Below are 16,352 nucleotides of genomic sequence, written 5' to 3'. Positions count from 1 at the left end.
TTTGGATATACCTTGAGCTCAGCTTAAATACACCATTGTATTTATAAACTTACAATCATTGGTATGATTGCTGAGTAATGGATCATGAGTAAAGGCTTTGTCATGACAATTCATTCTTATGTAGGGTTTTTCTTTCAAACATATTTTTTAAAGAAATAACCCATATAGTATCTTGAACATATAACAAATCATAAATAGAAATTGTAAATAACAAATTAGTGTTTTATTTATGTAGAATCAGTCTTGTCGTTAACAATTAAACACACCTATAGACAGATACTAATATGGCACTTAAAGTTACAATTATTTCAATTAGTCAAAAATATCTATGATAGCATAATTAAACATAAATTAGTAAACAATTGTGTTATGAGAAAATAAACAAAATCTTAACATAAAAAAAAAATATTAAATAGTAAACATAAGAAAAATTAGATTAACAGAGTTAACATTTTGTTAAAAACATCTAACTTAAACTAAAAAATAATATAAATACATACATATATGAATTTAAATTGTACATACTTAATAACATAAGTTACAAAATACGAAAAGTTTCTATACCCTTAGTTTATATAATAATTACTTGAATTTCTAGAAAAAAAATTTAATATACTAATAATTTAAATTTAAATTTATTAATTGGCAAAAGCTTGCATACAAAGTTATATAATTGTTACATTATTATCATAATAAATTATATTAATATATCATATTATAAGTTCAATAAGAACTACAAATAATAAGTCATGATAAGGTGATGTGGATTTTTTGGGAAAATTGTATTAAACATTAGTTGTATATATATATATAATTTATCACGAGGCTTGTCTAGAATTTAAGACACTTATTATAGTTTTTGAACTGTTCAATATGTTTTAAAATAAATAGATATTATAAAGTAATTCATGGAAAACAGTTTATTAATGTAATATTATATTAAATTTCTATTAAGAGAAGATACTAGCTTAACAGTCTAATATAAATTTTGGTTATATACCTAACAACATAATAAAATATTAAATTATTTTATTTTATTTTAATGACAGTGCGTAAAAAAAAAAACATTTTAACAAAAATCATAACAAAACAATTTTTATAATAATACAAGAAACCCTTCAATATAAAAATAGTTATATACAGGTATAAATGATAATCGTTAATAAACCTTTAAACCCAATTTGTTATTATACAACATTGGAGTACAAAAATAGGCATTACATATTATAAATAAAAAACTTATCTTTGTGACATAAAGCTTTCTTCCATTTTTGTGACTACACCATTTATGACACCAATACAATGTTTAAATTGACACATAAATTCATCAACTTCATTTGGGCATTGGCTTTCTTCGATTTTAGATTTCTATAATAAAATTGTTAAAAATATTAATATTTTGATAGGTACTATAAAAAATATAAAAAGTTATTTATATTATATATACAATTCAAAACAATAAAATTATGAATAGTTCAAACTAATAAACAATACTTTACTTATAATAGAATAAGTCATAATATAGTTACCGTTTTTTTATGTTTTTTTGATGATCGGCGTTTTTGTGGTTCATCATTTTGTTTATTTGATAAAGCTGTGTTTTTGTTTTTGGTTGAATATAAATTATGCCCAACATGTTTTATAGGTGTAGAAGAGTGTAGTTTTACCATTTCACAGGGGGAGCAAAGTTCATTGTTATCAACTAATATATTAATACCACTAACTAATGTATTTTCTTTAGATACTCTGGTTGAAGACATACCACAACCAGATGAATCACTACGGCATTCGTGTTTACTGGGATATTTATTATTCATCACTGGTGCAATTTCTAATGAACTCAACGACAAATCATTAGACGATATAGAATATGAATGTGGTGATGGAAATTCTACATCTTGATCAGTATCCATTTCAGATACATCAGTGCTTGCCAATGATTCTTGCCACAACTTTACCTATAACACATATTTGAAAACAATTTAACAAATAATTTCATAAAGAAAAAATGTTTTAAAAAAGTATATTAATTAGTACCAATAATAGTTGTGGAATAAGTTAAGATAATGCCACACCCCCATGTGTTGTTTTATCTTACTTACATACAACACAAAAAGTTATAGTTAGGTATATAAAATATGATAACTTTAAAATACTTGTATTAGTCATAACTGACTTAAAAATTAAAATACCAATAAAAGCCTATGAGGTGCTCTAGATAATATTATTACTTTTAAATTTGAAAATAGGTAAATTTACTCTATTATTAAAGCTAACAGAATAAAATTTATTCTGCTGAGCAAAAATGTGTTATTTTATATGCAAGTAAGAGGGAGACAACACAGCATGCAGTTGTGGCGTCCTCTTAAGAAGTGACATGAATTAATGAATAGTAGTAATAGGAATAAGTAATAACTAATGATTTCATTATAATTTAATTTTAACAATAATTGTAATAACATTTTAGGGCAGTTAAATTGATGAGAAATGTCGCAGATCACAGGAATATTATTTAACAGTGGTGCAACCAGGGGAGAGGTTAAGGGGTTGTAACCTCTCCGTAATTTCTCCGAGGCCACAGTACTCCATGTCGGTACACCTGACGATATATATTGTATTAATGTAATCCCCCCCCAAAGGTTAGGTTCTAGTTGTACCACTGCTAGTAAATGTGTAAACTAGAGAAGTTTAAGAAGAATTTAAAGAAATGAAAGAAGGGTAGGATGTGATCAAATTGGAAATAAGTAAAGGTTAAGTTATTTATGTTATGTAATCAATGGAGAATCAGGATAGTTGCAACATTTTTCATATCAATTTCTATAGATTATCTTAGTGGAGGTAGAAATAGGTCTACTAATACTAAGAGATAGTTTTTTTAATATAGGTACTTAATACTTCGACTTTGCTGAAATCAGATTGTTACAAGATAGTTATTGATATTTGGTGGGCAATGGGTATTTAGCATATGTTATAAAAACAATTATAGTTTACTATAGCTGTCCCCGTGCACTTTTTTGCTCATAAAAATTACGATTCTTCTAATAAATATCCCCGGGAAAAATAAGCCTAAAAAATTTAAAAAACAAAATCGGGAACTCATTTTGTTATAGGTATAGTAGTAGGTATCGAGTGGATCTAGTGATGACAAAGTAATACTTGTTACTTTTGACCCCCCCCCCCCCAAAAAAGGAAGTATCAAATAGCTTAAAAACCGCTCAAAAATTAATAAGAATATTATGTGAACGATTAAATACGAAAAAAAATTGAATAAGTAGAAACATTTTTGAAAAAAATATCTTTCAATAAAATAAAAAATATATTTTACTTATACAAAAATAAATTATGAAGTTTTTTTTTAGTATTACTTTGTAATTAAAACGATACAGAGTACAGATATCAATTTTGAATTCCCATATTTCCTTTTTTTTCAATTATTTTGAAAACTACTGGGCTTTTTACTTTTGACCAGTAATTACTAACTGTATTTCTAAAACTCACTTTAACATTTAAAATGTATATTTCTGGATTTTATACGCACACACAACATACATAATGAAACTATAAACTACAAATCGCTCAACTCGGAATATAAAATACCTATAGGATTGAAAATAAACCTCAAAAATTTAAATTCTAATTTACCTAATATAAATTATAAAACAAATATACAATTACAATATATTATATTTTAAAATGTATAAATAAAAACTTTCAAAGAAATAATTTATAATTGTATTAATTGGCAAATAGAAATTTATGAAATGTTGACAGACTACAATATGGTTCACTATACTAAAAAGGCGCTTGTTTAAAATGATTAATTTAAAAATAAACTTTTTTATTGATATTTACAAAACAGTACGAAAATTTTAAAACCAATTTGGAAAGACTTCAAATGACTTACAATTTTCATAGGAACAAATTACGAAATCTGAACTCAAATAATTGATAAATGTTGGTTTAGTTGTTTTAATAACACGGATGTCGGATATCTACTAATACTAAATTCACAAAGTACAATGCATAAAGTAAAGAAGTTTGTAAAGAAGTTTATATAGTACGTATGTATTTATTATTGTCTTGGTAGTTACTTGTCCTGAAAAATGAAATAATAGTTTACAGGATATACGCATGTGGCAGTTTTAAACAAAAATAAACTGATTTCATATGAGATTTTTATTCATGCGAGAATTAAAGGGGATGTAAAGACTTCATCCGTTTCCGGTTATTTACAGCCCGTAACCAGATGGCCTCAAAAACACGTACAATTTCAAGCACGTGTTATTCCTATTGTATAAAAAAGGTACGCAAGCAGGATTGATAGCCAACGTAACAATCTTAGCCGAGTGTATGCCTATTGTTAAATACAATATAAACTATCGAAATAAATTAATTGTTATTTTTATGTACATTAAATTTGCGAAACATAATTTAATACATAATAAAATGTATAATGGTTAATGATTGTTATACTAAACACTAATACAATGATAATTTGAAAACAACACTTAATTTTTTAATCAAGTATATCAAGGTTAGAAAATTTAAAATATCATTTAAATATTAAATGTTCATATTATATTAAAGGCTATATTGCTATAAACACAAATTTAAGATTTGTATTAGCTTAGGCACTATATTTTAATTTTCAAAAGTTATTTAAGTAAATATATATTTAATAATAAAGTAAAGTTTATACAGATGTAACACTTAATACTAAAAATGTTTTTATTGTACATATTTCAGAATATTTTTTTAGAAGTTGTGGCATTTCGAAAGCTGTGTTCAATGTATAAAAATAAACTCATTCTATGTTAAAGTCAGTAGACAGGGAGACCGCTGGGATACTGCCAAAAGGACACATAGCCAAATGTATTATGTTACAAGTATTTATATGAGATTAAAATGTGTAGGTATTAGGTAACTCCAATTAACTATATTAATTGATAATTCAATATTATAGATAATTATGCATATAGTACTTAAACAATAGACTTAGAACATATTCCAATAAGACATAGGTAGTATTTTGAACATATATTTTTGAATTTATATAAATATATATATTTTTTAAACATTTGTCAGTCCAATCTGTGTTTGATTCACATTGTACTAGAATAGTAGAATATATAATGATACTTATTAAATATTGTAAACTGAAGCATAATTAGGTATAACATATTTAACGAAAAAAATAGAATTGAAATTTTAATATTAAACTTTTAAAGGTTAATTATTTTAAATACTTTGAAATATACCTTAAGAGTTCTGTTAAAATATGTTTATGCAAAAAGTTAAAAAATATTATGTATAAGCATTATAAAATAGTAATTATTATTTATGAATATGTTTAAACATATAAACATTGCACGTTTATGCTTTTACGTGTATTAAACCAACAATAATAAATAATATTATAGCATATTAAAACCTGGGTACAAAACAAAATTTATCAAACTGCTTATACAAAAATTAAAATGAAAACATAAAAACATTGATATTATTTAGAATAATTATCAATATGAAAATATAAAAAAAAAATTAAGATTATAACAATATTTAATTAAACAAAATCTAATTTACAAGACTAAAAGTTACCAATATTTTTAAGTAATAAAAATTTAAAAATCTACTAGTTGGCAAAATTATTGAATTTTTATGGAGGTTTTTTAAAAAAAATCTATCTTTCAAGTTTCATGTCAATTAGAAGTTTTAACTGGTCGGTAGTTAGTACTTTAAACTTAGGAGAGGTATATTTCAATTTTTTCTATAGTTACAATGAATGAAGAATTATAAGCATGCATTATAGTTTGAATAAAGCTTTCCTCAGAATTGATTTCAGATACAATTAGTCATCAATTTAAATTTAAAATCAAATCATAAATATATAGATCTCCCACTTTTTCAGACCAAACTTATAATAGCTCTATTATTTACTAAATTTTCAATGACCATAACTAGAATTACCCATTATCAATATTTTAGATGAACTCCAATTGGATGGAACCTATTACCTATACATCTTAATATTATAATTTTTAACTTTTATCTTATTTATTCCAGGTAAGTATTTTAAATTTATAAACCAGTTAAAGTAAAACAACTATTCATTTTCTCCTAATTTAAAGCTATTAGTTATCTGACATAAATAACTCACCTTTTGGATAGCAGATCTTGAATCTCTTGGTGTCTTGTAGGCGTTAATATTGGAATAATTTATTAAATCACCTCCTGATTTCACTTTTCGAACTTTAAGACCATTTTCTTTCTCTAGATTTAAATTTTCTTTTCTTATAGCTGATAATGTATTAGATGATTTTAGTTTATAACCACAGCCCCATACTTCTTTAGGTGGTGGTATATTATAACCCGGGGATAATGGCTCTATTAATTCGTTTTCAGTAAATTTTAACACATCTCTACTAGGTTTAGCCAATTTTAAAATAATATTTGTTGCAGAGTTATACTTATTTTCCATTACTTTATAATTGTATTGAAGTTGTTCTATAAGTCTATTTTTCTCCAATAATTGAATTTCCAGTTTTTTCAAATTGCTTTTTAAATTTATAATTTCTTCACCTTCATTTTTAATCATTTCATCAACATATTTATTTACTTGCTGTTTTCTTGATGAAGGTTGTAAACTATATCTAGTAGCTTTACTTTTAGCTTCATTATCTTTGATATCCTTAATGTATTGTTTTACTTTACTTTCAACATGTGCATATTTTTTCTTATTTTTACCTAATGAGTTCAGACAACTATTAGAATTATGAATACCTGATTCTGTTCTGGAAGTCATGGCACTGGTTAATGTTTCTGTAGAATAAATAGCTGAATCTTCTCGTATAAGTGGTTTGAAAGACTTTATTTTCGTTAAATCAGCTAATGAATATGATTTTACTGGACCTTTATAAATACATTTATTTGTTTTTTGTTTGATAATAGGTACTCGAGTAGTTTCTGACTCTGATTCTGATGATGTAAATTCTACTGAACTGGTAGTAGATGTACTAAAACTTGTCAATAATGAAGGCAATGTGACATCTTCAATTAACACCGTAGGAGAGTCGAATTCCAAATCCATCATGGAACTATATTAAAAAAATAAAAGAACAAATAAATTATGAATAAAAGTATAAGACAATAAATCATAATAGGTATAAGAATATAATTGAATATTTTTATCAGCATTAAAAATAATCTGTGTATATTAATAATAAATAAATAATTTTATTTGAACAATATGAATTTTTACCCTGGGATATTTTCCAAGTTAAAACGTAACCTATCTCTATCTATTTGAATGCAGTTAAGATTTTAAAATATACTTAGATTAAACAACAATATTTTAACTGAAAATCAATGTATAGGTATCTAACCCCTATAAAATTATAAATGTATAAATAATGTTAAAATGTACAACCTGCCTACTTGATTAAAATAATCAACAAACAGGACTATAAGAAATTAAACTAAATTTTTAAATGTTATTACATAGCTTATTCACAAAATCCATAAAACAATATTATTAACCAAAAATTATAGCTTTTGAGCCCAATCTGGTTCATTTAATAGTAGGAACTAGTAAGCTACTAAAGCTATAGATATATCCAGAATATATCTATCTAATAATGATATGGATATTAAGCATCAAACATCACTGACATTATTAAATATAAAAATAATATGACAGGTAATCTATCTTGATATTACTTATATAAACAGACTATTTCTTGTCGATGCTTATAATACATTTTTTATGTATACGTTATTTAGAACATAATTGATCATAAAAAAAATAAATACATATTGCAGGGTAGTGTCATTTAGTTCATTGCCTAATTGCTATTTAACAAAATACCTCAACAATTTATATTAATAAACTGTACAACCAAGTAGTTATTTTCATTATTAGGTACTAAATTGAAAAATAGCATGTTTATTGTGTGACGTCTTATTTAACTGTGTATTCTTCTATTATTAACAGTAGCCAAAACTCAGAACTAAATTTGTTCAAGACCCTGAAACAATTTTATCCTATTGTAGTAATAGTAAAAATAAAACTTTGATAGTAAACAACATGATCATCTAGATACTTAATAAAAATGTTAATATGTTTTTATTTCATACTTCATATTTACATAATTTATAAAATGATATATATTATAACTGAGTCGATGTTCTCTTTCAAAACATGTTGTATCAAATTCATCAATTATTTGATTGAAATTAATGTAATGACTTGTAAACTATGTAAATCATGGTGGATAAGGTAATAGATAAGTAATTGATATATTGATATCATGGTCAGAAATTTTTTACCAAGTAGGTAATACTATTGAAGCAGGATTTGTAAAACAAATGTATACTTTTGAAAATAGAAATTATACGAACACACATTTTTATAATTTTTTGGTGATACAAGTGCTACATTTGCACCACCTAATTTATACCTGTATTAAGTATATCTATGTAATATGGATTCACATTTTTCTAGATCTTGGAAATTATAATATTAAATAAAAGTGAATATCTAGTAGGCGTTAGGTACACTATGTCACTATCTAATTCTTTAGACTAGCCTATTTTTAACAATTTTTGCCTATTTTTTTTTTACTTTTTTTAATGAACATATATTTTTAACTTAACAAGTATTACTAAGTAAAATATTTTTTAAAATATTTCAAGACATAATAATCTTAAAATAATTTTCAAATGAGAAGTTAATACTTTTTTAAAGTTAATTTAGAGTGGAATAGTGGTGCCTTGCAAAATATTGGTCCCTTACTCTGATTCATTAATCATAAAAAAATTTATAATTTTATAATTATAATTAATTAACTACAAGTTTGAAATTCTATTATTTATATGTACCAAAGTATTCAAAAAATATTCTTTTTGAGAATATTAAATTAAAAATTTGTTTTCATACAAAAAAAAAAAAAAATTAAAAATTAATAGGTGAAGCGCCTTCAATGTCTTTCACCGTGCTTTTTTCATAGTAAAACTATACATATTATTTATTGGGCTCCCTTATACAGATCTTAAAAAAACTTATTTCAATAAACAACTTAAAAGAAAAAAAAATAGGTAGGTAATTATAACATTTTCAAAAAAATTAAAACTTCCAAATAATGATTAAAAGTGTATTATATTATACTGAAAGTACACTGTACAGTGTAGGCAAAGATAACAGCTGTATAACAATATCGTTTAGAAAAAGGGTCAAAGCACAAAATTACATTTTGTTATAATAACAAACAATCAAATATCATATATTATTATAATAATAAATAAATATATATAACCTAACGTCGATGTCATTTAGTATGACGTAGTACCTACTACCTATTGCATATTTCCTAGGTAGGAAAAAGTACTTATCTTGTCACACTAGTCATTACCCACCATCTAGACCAAGACGTAACTACCTACCCGGCACCCACTACCCAATAATGATCGCGGACTTTGTCCAGAATCCCGATTAGAGGTACCTGTATTTTATTTCACTGAATGCTTCGTAAGCTGATGATGGAGAACGACGTGAATTCGGATCAAGATACCTGGTCCGAAATAATATAATATGACGCTGTAACGGAAACCAAATACGGAGGGCAATAAAACGGAAACCGAACGAAAATAGCTATAAAAAAAAAAAATAAAATACAACTAAGGAAAAAACTGTGTACGGCCAAGGAAACGAGTAAACGACGCGATTAAAAATTCGTACACTGTACTATACCAACGCAATATAATAATAATAATAATAATAATTTAATCTTGAGATCGCGAGAACCGCGCTCGACACCGCAAACCCGTGCAAACCTAGCGAGTAGGGAGTGACGACTGACGTCTGAAAACTCTGACGTGCCCGAGCCCGAATGTCTGACGTGCGTGGTCGTTCTAAATAACTATAATACTACAGACTGTAGTGTATTACAACTATCGTCGACGATTGCCAATAAACAGCCGTCCCTGATCACGTCGGCCTCTCCGTGAGTAGCGAGATTGCGCGCGCGCACTAAATGCAAAGACGATATCGCCTTTGTCACGACGTTCCGGGAAGGGGAAACGTTCAAACGCCGCAAAACCGTAGATAAAGCGATATCGTAAGTCGTATTATCTTCGTGCAGTTTGTTGTTTGCAAAACTCGGCCCTTTGTAGTTTGTACTCATTTGAGTCATTAGTCATTACGGCACGATTGCACGAGTGCGACTCGTAGAAAACGTTTCAAGTTTTAATTGTATTGGCCCTATTGCCCTTATTTGGCTTTAAGTCATATTGTCGTAACGACTAGCTATTTTAAATTATGAAATAAAAATATATATTACTATCCACTTGGTTAAGGATATCGCCATATCGGTTTCTATTTTAAGTAACAGATTATTATTTACTCTAATATTCGAGTAGATTGTAGGTATCGTACGAAAAAGACAATCAATACATCGAAATATGTGTAAGCGGTGCAACTATACATACAATAATATTATATAATATTATTATAAACGATACCTATACGGTTATTGTACTCATACATAATATTACTTGTATAAGTTGCATAGCTCATAAAAACGACTATCAAGTACTGATGATGAGTCATTACTCATTAATATTAGTCTGGATCACGATAAGGGATTTATTTTAGTGCCTATACAATATCATATATAGGACATAGGTATATATTATTTGTACACTTATACCTATCTACAGTAATAATATTCTTTACTCTATGAATAATAATATACTATTGTGCTAGATATTGCTTTTGGCATAGGTACTACAAAGAATATATGAATTCATGTCTTAATCGTTGACCGAACTTTGGAGTTTAGAGTGGTCTGTAAAACTACCCAACAATATAATACGTAGGATTTATCATTTATAATGGTTTACTGTTTACTGAATACCTACGTCATGGCGTGTAGTATAAATGTATAATTACCTATAGTATATCGTATAGGACATAGGTATGCTAGAATATGTATGTAGTATGTATAATATGTACTATTTAGGTATCAAAGTCTATAATAATGGTGATATTATAGGTACTACATTTAATATGACAAGAAAATAAATAATAAAATCATGTTATAGCTGCTAACAGCATGTTTTGTCGAATGTAAAAGAAAGAATTTTGATTTTATTTTATTTAACTATATAGGCTTATTAGTGTAGTTTTTTTTTTGTACAACACAGTTCCTGGTCTTGTGAATAATAATTCGTAAGAGAAAACAAAATATTATTTCGTTTTTATTATTATAATTATTTTTGTGTTATTTCGGAAATAACTTACTCCGCGTTCTCCCTACCGTAGTACCGTTCTACGTTCTATGACTACCGTCTGCAGATGCGCAATAGAAGAATTAATATATAATAATAATAATACTGTACACAAATAGGCCAACATGTTGCAGCTGCTGCACCCGCTGTGTTATTACTTCTCCAGTTCTCTACCAGAGATTATAATCGAACACAAAGTCACAAAAAGATCCAAAATTCCAATTCCAAATTTATTCAATGTATTGCATTATTATATGAATAACTGTAACTTGTAAGTCGAATTTTTAAATTGGAGGTAGTACATTTTTTCAAGAAAACCACTATAGTGGCATAACTTCAAGATTTGGGCCTAAGAGCAAAATTCTCAATACCTACTTCCTTTTCAATCAGACATTATATAGTGTGGTATGAGGAGAGGTGCATTTGCCTTACTTAAATAATTATATTATACATTTTTAAAAAACAATATTATTACATATTTTATTAATTTAATGTTGTATAATAATTTTGAAATATTAAAAAAAAAGATTGGTAAGTAAGTAACGCTCTGTTGTATGGTAAGAGTGTAAGACACTGATGTATAATGTATTACATTTGAATCTAATGATAGGTACCGCACTACCGCTATCATTGTATACGAAAAACCGGAAAAACGATTCTGAACGGAGATGATTTGACAGCTTAGAATATAATATACAAAATATATTATATTTAAATATTTTAAATAAGTTGAAGAAAAGGTGGTTTATGTTTCATGATTCTACGACTAGTAATTATTATCAATAACAAAAATCTAAAATTATTTGTTAGTAAATCGTTACCTATTTTACTAGTGAATTTTGGATTTTATAAAAATTTAAGCCAAGGATACAATTTTTTTATTAGCTAACGTTCAAGTTCTTTTATATAATTATTGTAAGCCAAACTTATGGAAAATCTAGTATTACATTTTCAACTCTTAGCTATTATACAATTTTTTTTATAAATTCATGATTTTGGCGAATTTTTGTAGATATTTGAACTTCAAATATTAATGAAAAAAAAATGTGCCTATGTATTCTTATAATTTTTGTATCACTATAAGACTAACTTATGAGGAACTTCGTATTAAATTTTTGAGTATTTCGACTCAGCCAAAATTTTTTTATCAATATTTATAAAAAAAAAAAAACTAAACAAAAACGAATCTTTCAAATACTTATATAAATAGACCTTAGCAAAATACTTTGAAAATGAAAACACGTAAAGAAAATACCAATCTAAATAACTGGTGAAATTTTTAATAGTATCTAGAACTTATACTTTTTGAATAATAACAAATATTTAAGATCGTTTGAGGATAAATAGGGGATAAATCGTTACGCAATTTCGTAAAAATTTAAAATTCAAACGCTTATAAGCAGGGGCGAATTTAGCACTTCCTCCAGGGGGGGGGGCGAAATTTGAACTTAAATCATAGGTACTTATAAAAATATATGTCTATAAACTACAGTGTACAAATCTATAAATAAATTGGCAGTTCAAAATTTGTCGATCGTTTGTTTGCTTAAAATTGTAATAATTGATTTCTACTCACTTTCATAATCCATATCAATTATTGTAAACAAAATCAACAATATAACAAATAAAATAACTTGACATACATATAAATATAAAAGATATAATAATAGTTTTATAATAAAGAATAATTTTAAGATAAATATACAATAATAACACAAGAATACAAATTACAATATTTAAATAACAAAATCCAATTTTCTGTTTGTCTTAGAAAATCTTTCTATTACTTTTATAGTGTCGATAGGTATATTTCTATAGTAACAACAAAAACTTTTATTCAATTTTAACAATTTCTTAACATCGATGTCACAGTCACACAGTCTGTCATAGAGTCTATCTTAATCCGTTATCGATGTTTTATTAATTGATAACAGGTTTTCGACAACTATTATCAATTTCCATTTTCCGCCCAAGAAGAATTAATATGCATTTTATTTTTAATTTTTGATTTATTGTTTAATATATAATTATTAATTATAATATAGTAAGAAAGCACCTATACATGAATCACATTCAACAATGTCTGGGGGGGGGGGGGCGATTGCCCCTATCACCCCCCTAAAATACGCCCATGCTTATAAGTCCATAACAAATAAAACTATTTTCCTGTAATGACGCTTCAAGTTTTTTCTATAGATATTTAAAGGAAAACTAAGTGTTGAATTATTTAACCGTAGATATGAATACAAAAAATTTTATGAATTTTCAACTATAAAATTACATGTAAATTTTTGCATTTTCGACGTATTTCGTAAAAATTTGAAATTTAAACGCTTTAAAAAAAAACTATGAATAACGATTTTGAATTTTTTTTTAACTACAATAAGAACAACTTATAAGAAACCTTGTACAGTGAAGTCTCGATAATTCGAATTTTAAGGGAGGCAAAAATTAATTCGACTTATGTATTTTTCGAGTTACAAATATCGCATTGAGCGCATAAGAATTCCATAGGGACGAAAACAAATTCGAGTTATGGAGGTTTTCAAGTTATCGAAACTCGACTGTATTACATTTTCAAGTTTCTTTTTTGGGCACCAAAAAAATACATAGAAAAATTGAAAATTTCAGCTGTCTATAAGTAAATCAAAAAGCCTAAATATTTTGAAAATTTAACTGTATAAAAATAACACTATGATATAAACATTTGGTGAAAATTTCAAGTATTTACAGTGATTTGAATTTGAGTTACAACTATACGAGTATATAAAAATATAAAATCAATTTTGTTAAAAATTTTTTTAATGCAGCAAGGATATTCACTTCGGAATATCGGAAACTATCAAACTGAAGTTTGAAATTGAAGCATTATTATTTATTATAAATTATGCTGTAGATATAGACACACACACAAAAAACACATCATTGTAAAATTAATAGGTACATTCATCACTTCGTTCAGAATTTAAGACAATGGTTTAATAATTTATTAAAAATTATTAAAAGAAAACAAAGTGTTACTTCTACCTAACCCTCCTTGGAGAACGGACAAGAGTGCACTTGTATCCTCTGATCACTCATAGTCGTCACATCACTGCAAATTACTATAGGTAACCTATCTTACTAAAATTGTCTAAAAAAAAAAACGATATTCGAAATTCTAAAATATTCGAGATTTTAACACTAAAAAAAAAAAAAATCAAAAATTATAAAAACTTGTGTTATTATTAATTTAACTAAATATTTTGATAAAAATTGAGACGGTATATAGGATAAAATGATATTTTTTTAACAGCACAATTAATTATGATACAAGTTTCTATTTTTTACAATTTATACTGTTTGAATCTACACATAATATTTATTTTTTAATATCTATATATTCAGCGTGTGGTTAACTGAACTCGTTACGTTATGATCAAGGTGTACGCCTTGGTTATGAATGTTATGATGATAATATTATTCTTATGGTAGGTATCATGTACATTCATACATGTGAGATGTGACGGCACTAGAGAGGAGGCACTCCGTGCGAATGCCAGGAGCCCAATGACTACCTTTTGTTTGTCGTAATTGTATGGCATGCAAAGAAAAAAAATATAAAATTGCCCATGGCCCCAAAATACGTAGTACCGTCACTATACGTGACACGTCTATTTTGCCCAATGTGTATTTATAAATACACCCAGAGGTGTTCCCAATAATTGTTTTGAGATTTACTAAATCATCAAATACCAAAATACAAACATTTAATACAATAAAAATATTTTTCTTATGAGTTATAAGAGTAAAGCCGGTAAAGAGCGTGTCAATAATATGGAAAAAAAATTTAAATCAGATATTTTACCTAAACCTCGTCAATCTTTACAAATACATATAAAAAAGTAAAAAGTATGACTCTTTCAGTCATAAATAATTGACGTAAATATGGGAAAATAACTTAATTGAATTAATTTTGTTTTTTACTTTGTATATGATTTAAGTATATGCAGTATACTTATGATATTGACATTTTGTAGAAATATCTTGAGAGTTAAAATCGCAAATCGATTGAGACTTGAAAGCATAGTAGCATACTCAGTATATCCAATACCCATATTATTGAAAAAAATCTTGGGAGTATACGGTGTATAATATGTAGTATACGAGTATACCCTATGGCCTATGGGAACAACACCCCTGAATACACTTTGATTTTTCGGTTTCACAATTCACTATTATTTAATTGAATAAATATAAATTAATTTCTATTTGTTTTATATTATAACCTCAAAGATTGTCCAATACATGATTATTGCAATAACGTATAATAAGTAGATTATACTTTATTTCTTATTGTTTTTAGTTTTAATTTTTAATTTAACAATTTAAAAAATTGTTTTTATGAATAAAGATTATTCATATGATATAGTGTGTTATATATTAAAGCCCAATTGCCATTAAAATGGTAATGTAAGTAATGCCATAATAATGAAGTCATTATAATTCAAGTTTAGATAGTCTGAAAATTTCAAAATTTGAATATGTTTCATGCAAAAAAAACATGAAATATATTTTTTTTATCAGATTATTATTCGGGAATGAAAGGGTTAAAATGTAAAATTAATTTTTTTTCTTCTAAATCGAAAGTGTCAAATACTTTATTGTAATTAACATTAGATTATCTTTTCTCTTGCCATTATACAACAGTGTATACCATAGATTTAAAAAAATAACAATAATAATTTATTAGATATTCTGTAAATTAATATAGGTCATTAAGGTAAGTACTGAATATGGATAAGAGAATGAATAAATAAAAACTAAAAATATTAGGGGGACTTAAATACAACAAGTAGGGGTTAAGCCAGACTAGCTCCTCTAAACTTTGTTTAAAAATTCTGTGATAAGGTAAATAACTCAAATGGTTTATCATATTTTATCTAGAAATTTACATTTTAAATAAGTTCATGAACTAGGGATTTGTTTCATTATATTATAATTAGTTCAATTAAAAAGAGTATTTGAATTTTAATGGTTTATTGTATGTCTTAAACATTTTAAATTTTTATTCACTTCATATGACATAC

The 16,352-nt window shown here is 26.1% G+C and overlaps 1 protein-coding gene across 2 annotated transcripts; it reads right to left on the bottom strand.

Moving 5' to 3' along the window:
• Positions 1–201: 201 nt before the first annotated feature.
• On the bottom strand, positions 202–12,967 carry LOC114124911 (uncharacterized). 2 transcript variants are annotated; one of them, XM_050196991.1, is made up of 4 exons: positions 12,860–12,967; positions 6,158–7,094; positions 1,530–1,958; positions 202–1,368 (listed from the first exon to the last, which is right to left on the bottom strand). In XM_050196991.1, the coding sequence occupies exons 2-4, from the start codon at positions 7,088–7,090 to the stop codon at positions 1,240–1,242; spliced, it is 1,491 nt and encodes a 496-aa protein (XP_050052948.1). In that variant the 5' UTR covers positions 7,091–7,094; positions 12,860–12,967; the 3' UTR covers positions 202–1,239. The 2 variants fall into 2 exon arrangements, with proteins under 2 accessions (XP_050052948.1, XP_027844157.2); XM_027988356.2 differs by lacking the exon at positions 12,860–12,967 and adding an exon at positions 9,498–9,974.
• Between the last annotated feature and the right edge of the window lie 3,385 nt (positions 12,968–16,352).

The sequence above is a fragment of the Aphis gossypii genome, chromosome 1 (assembly GCF_020184175.1).
Source record: "Aphis gossypii isolate Hap1 chromosome 1, ASM2018417v2, whole genome shotgun sequence".
Classification (NCBI taxonomy): Eukaryota; Metazoa; Arthropoda; class Insecta; order Hemiptera; family Aphididae; genus Aphis; species Aphis gossypii.
This window is presented reverse-complemented; position numbering and strand designations above follow the sequence as displayed.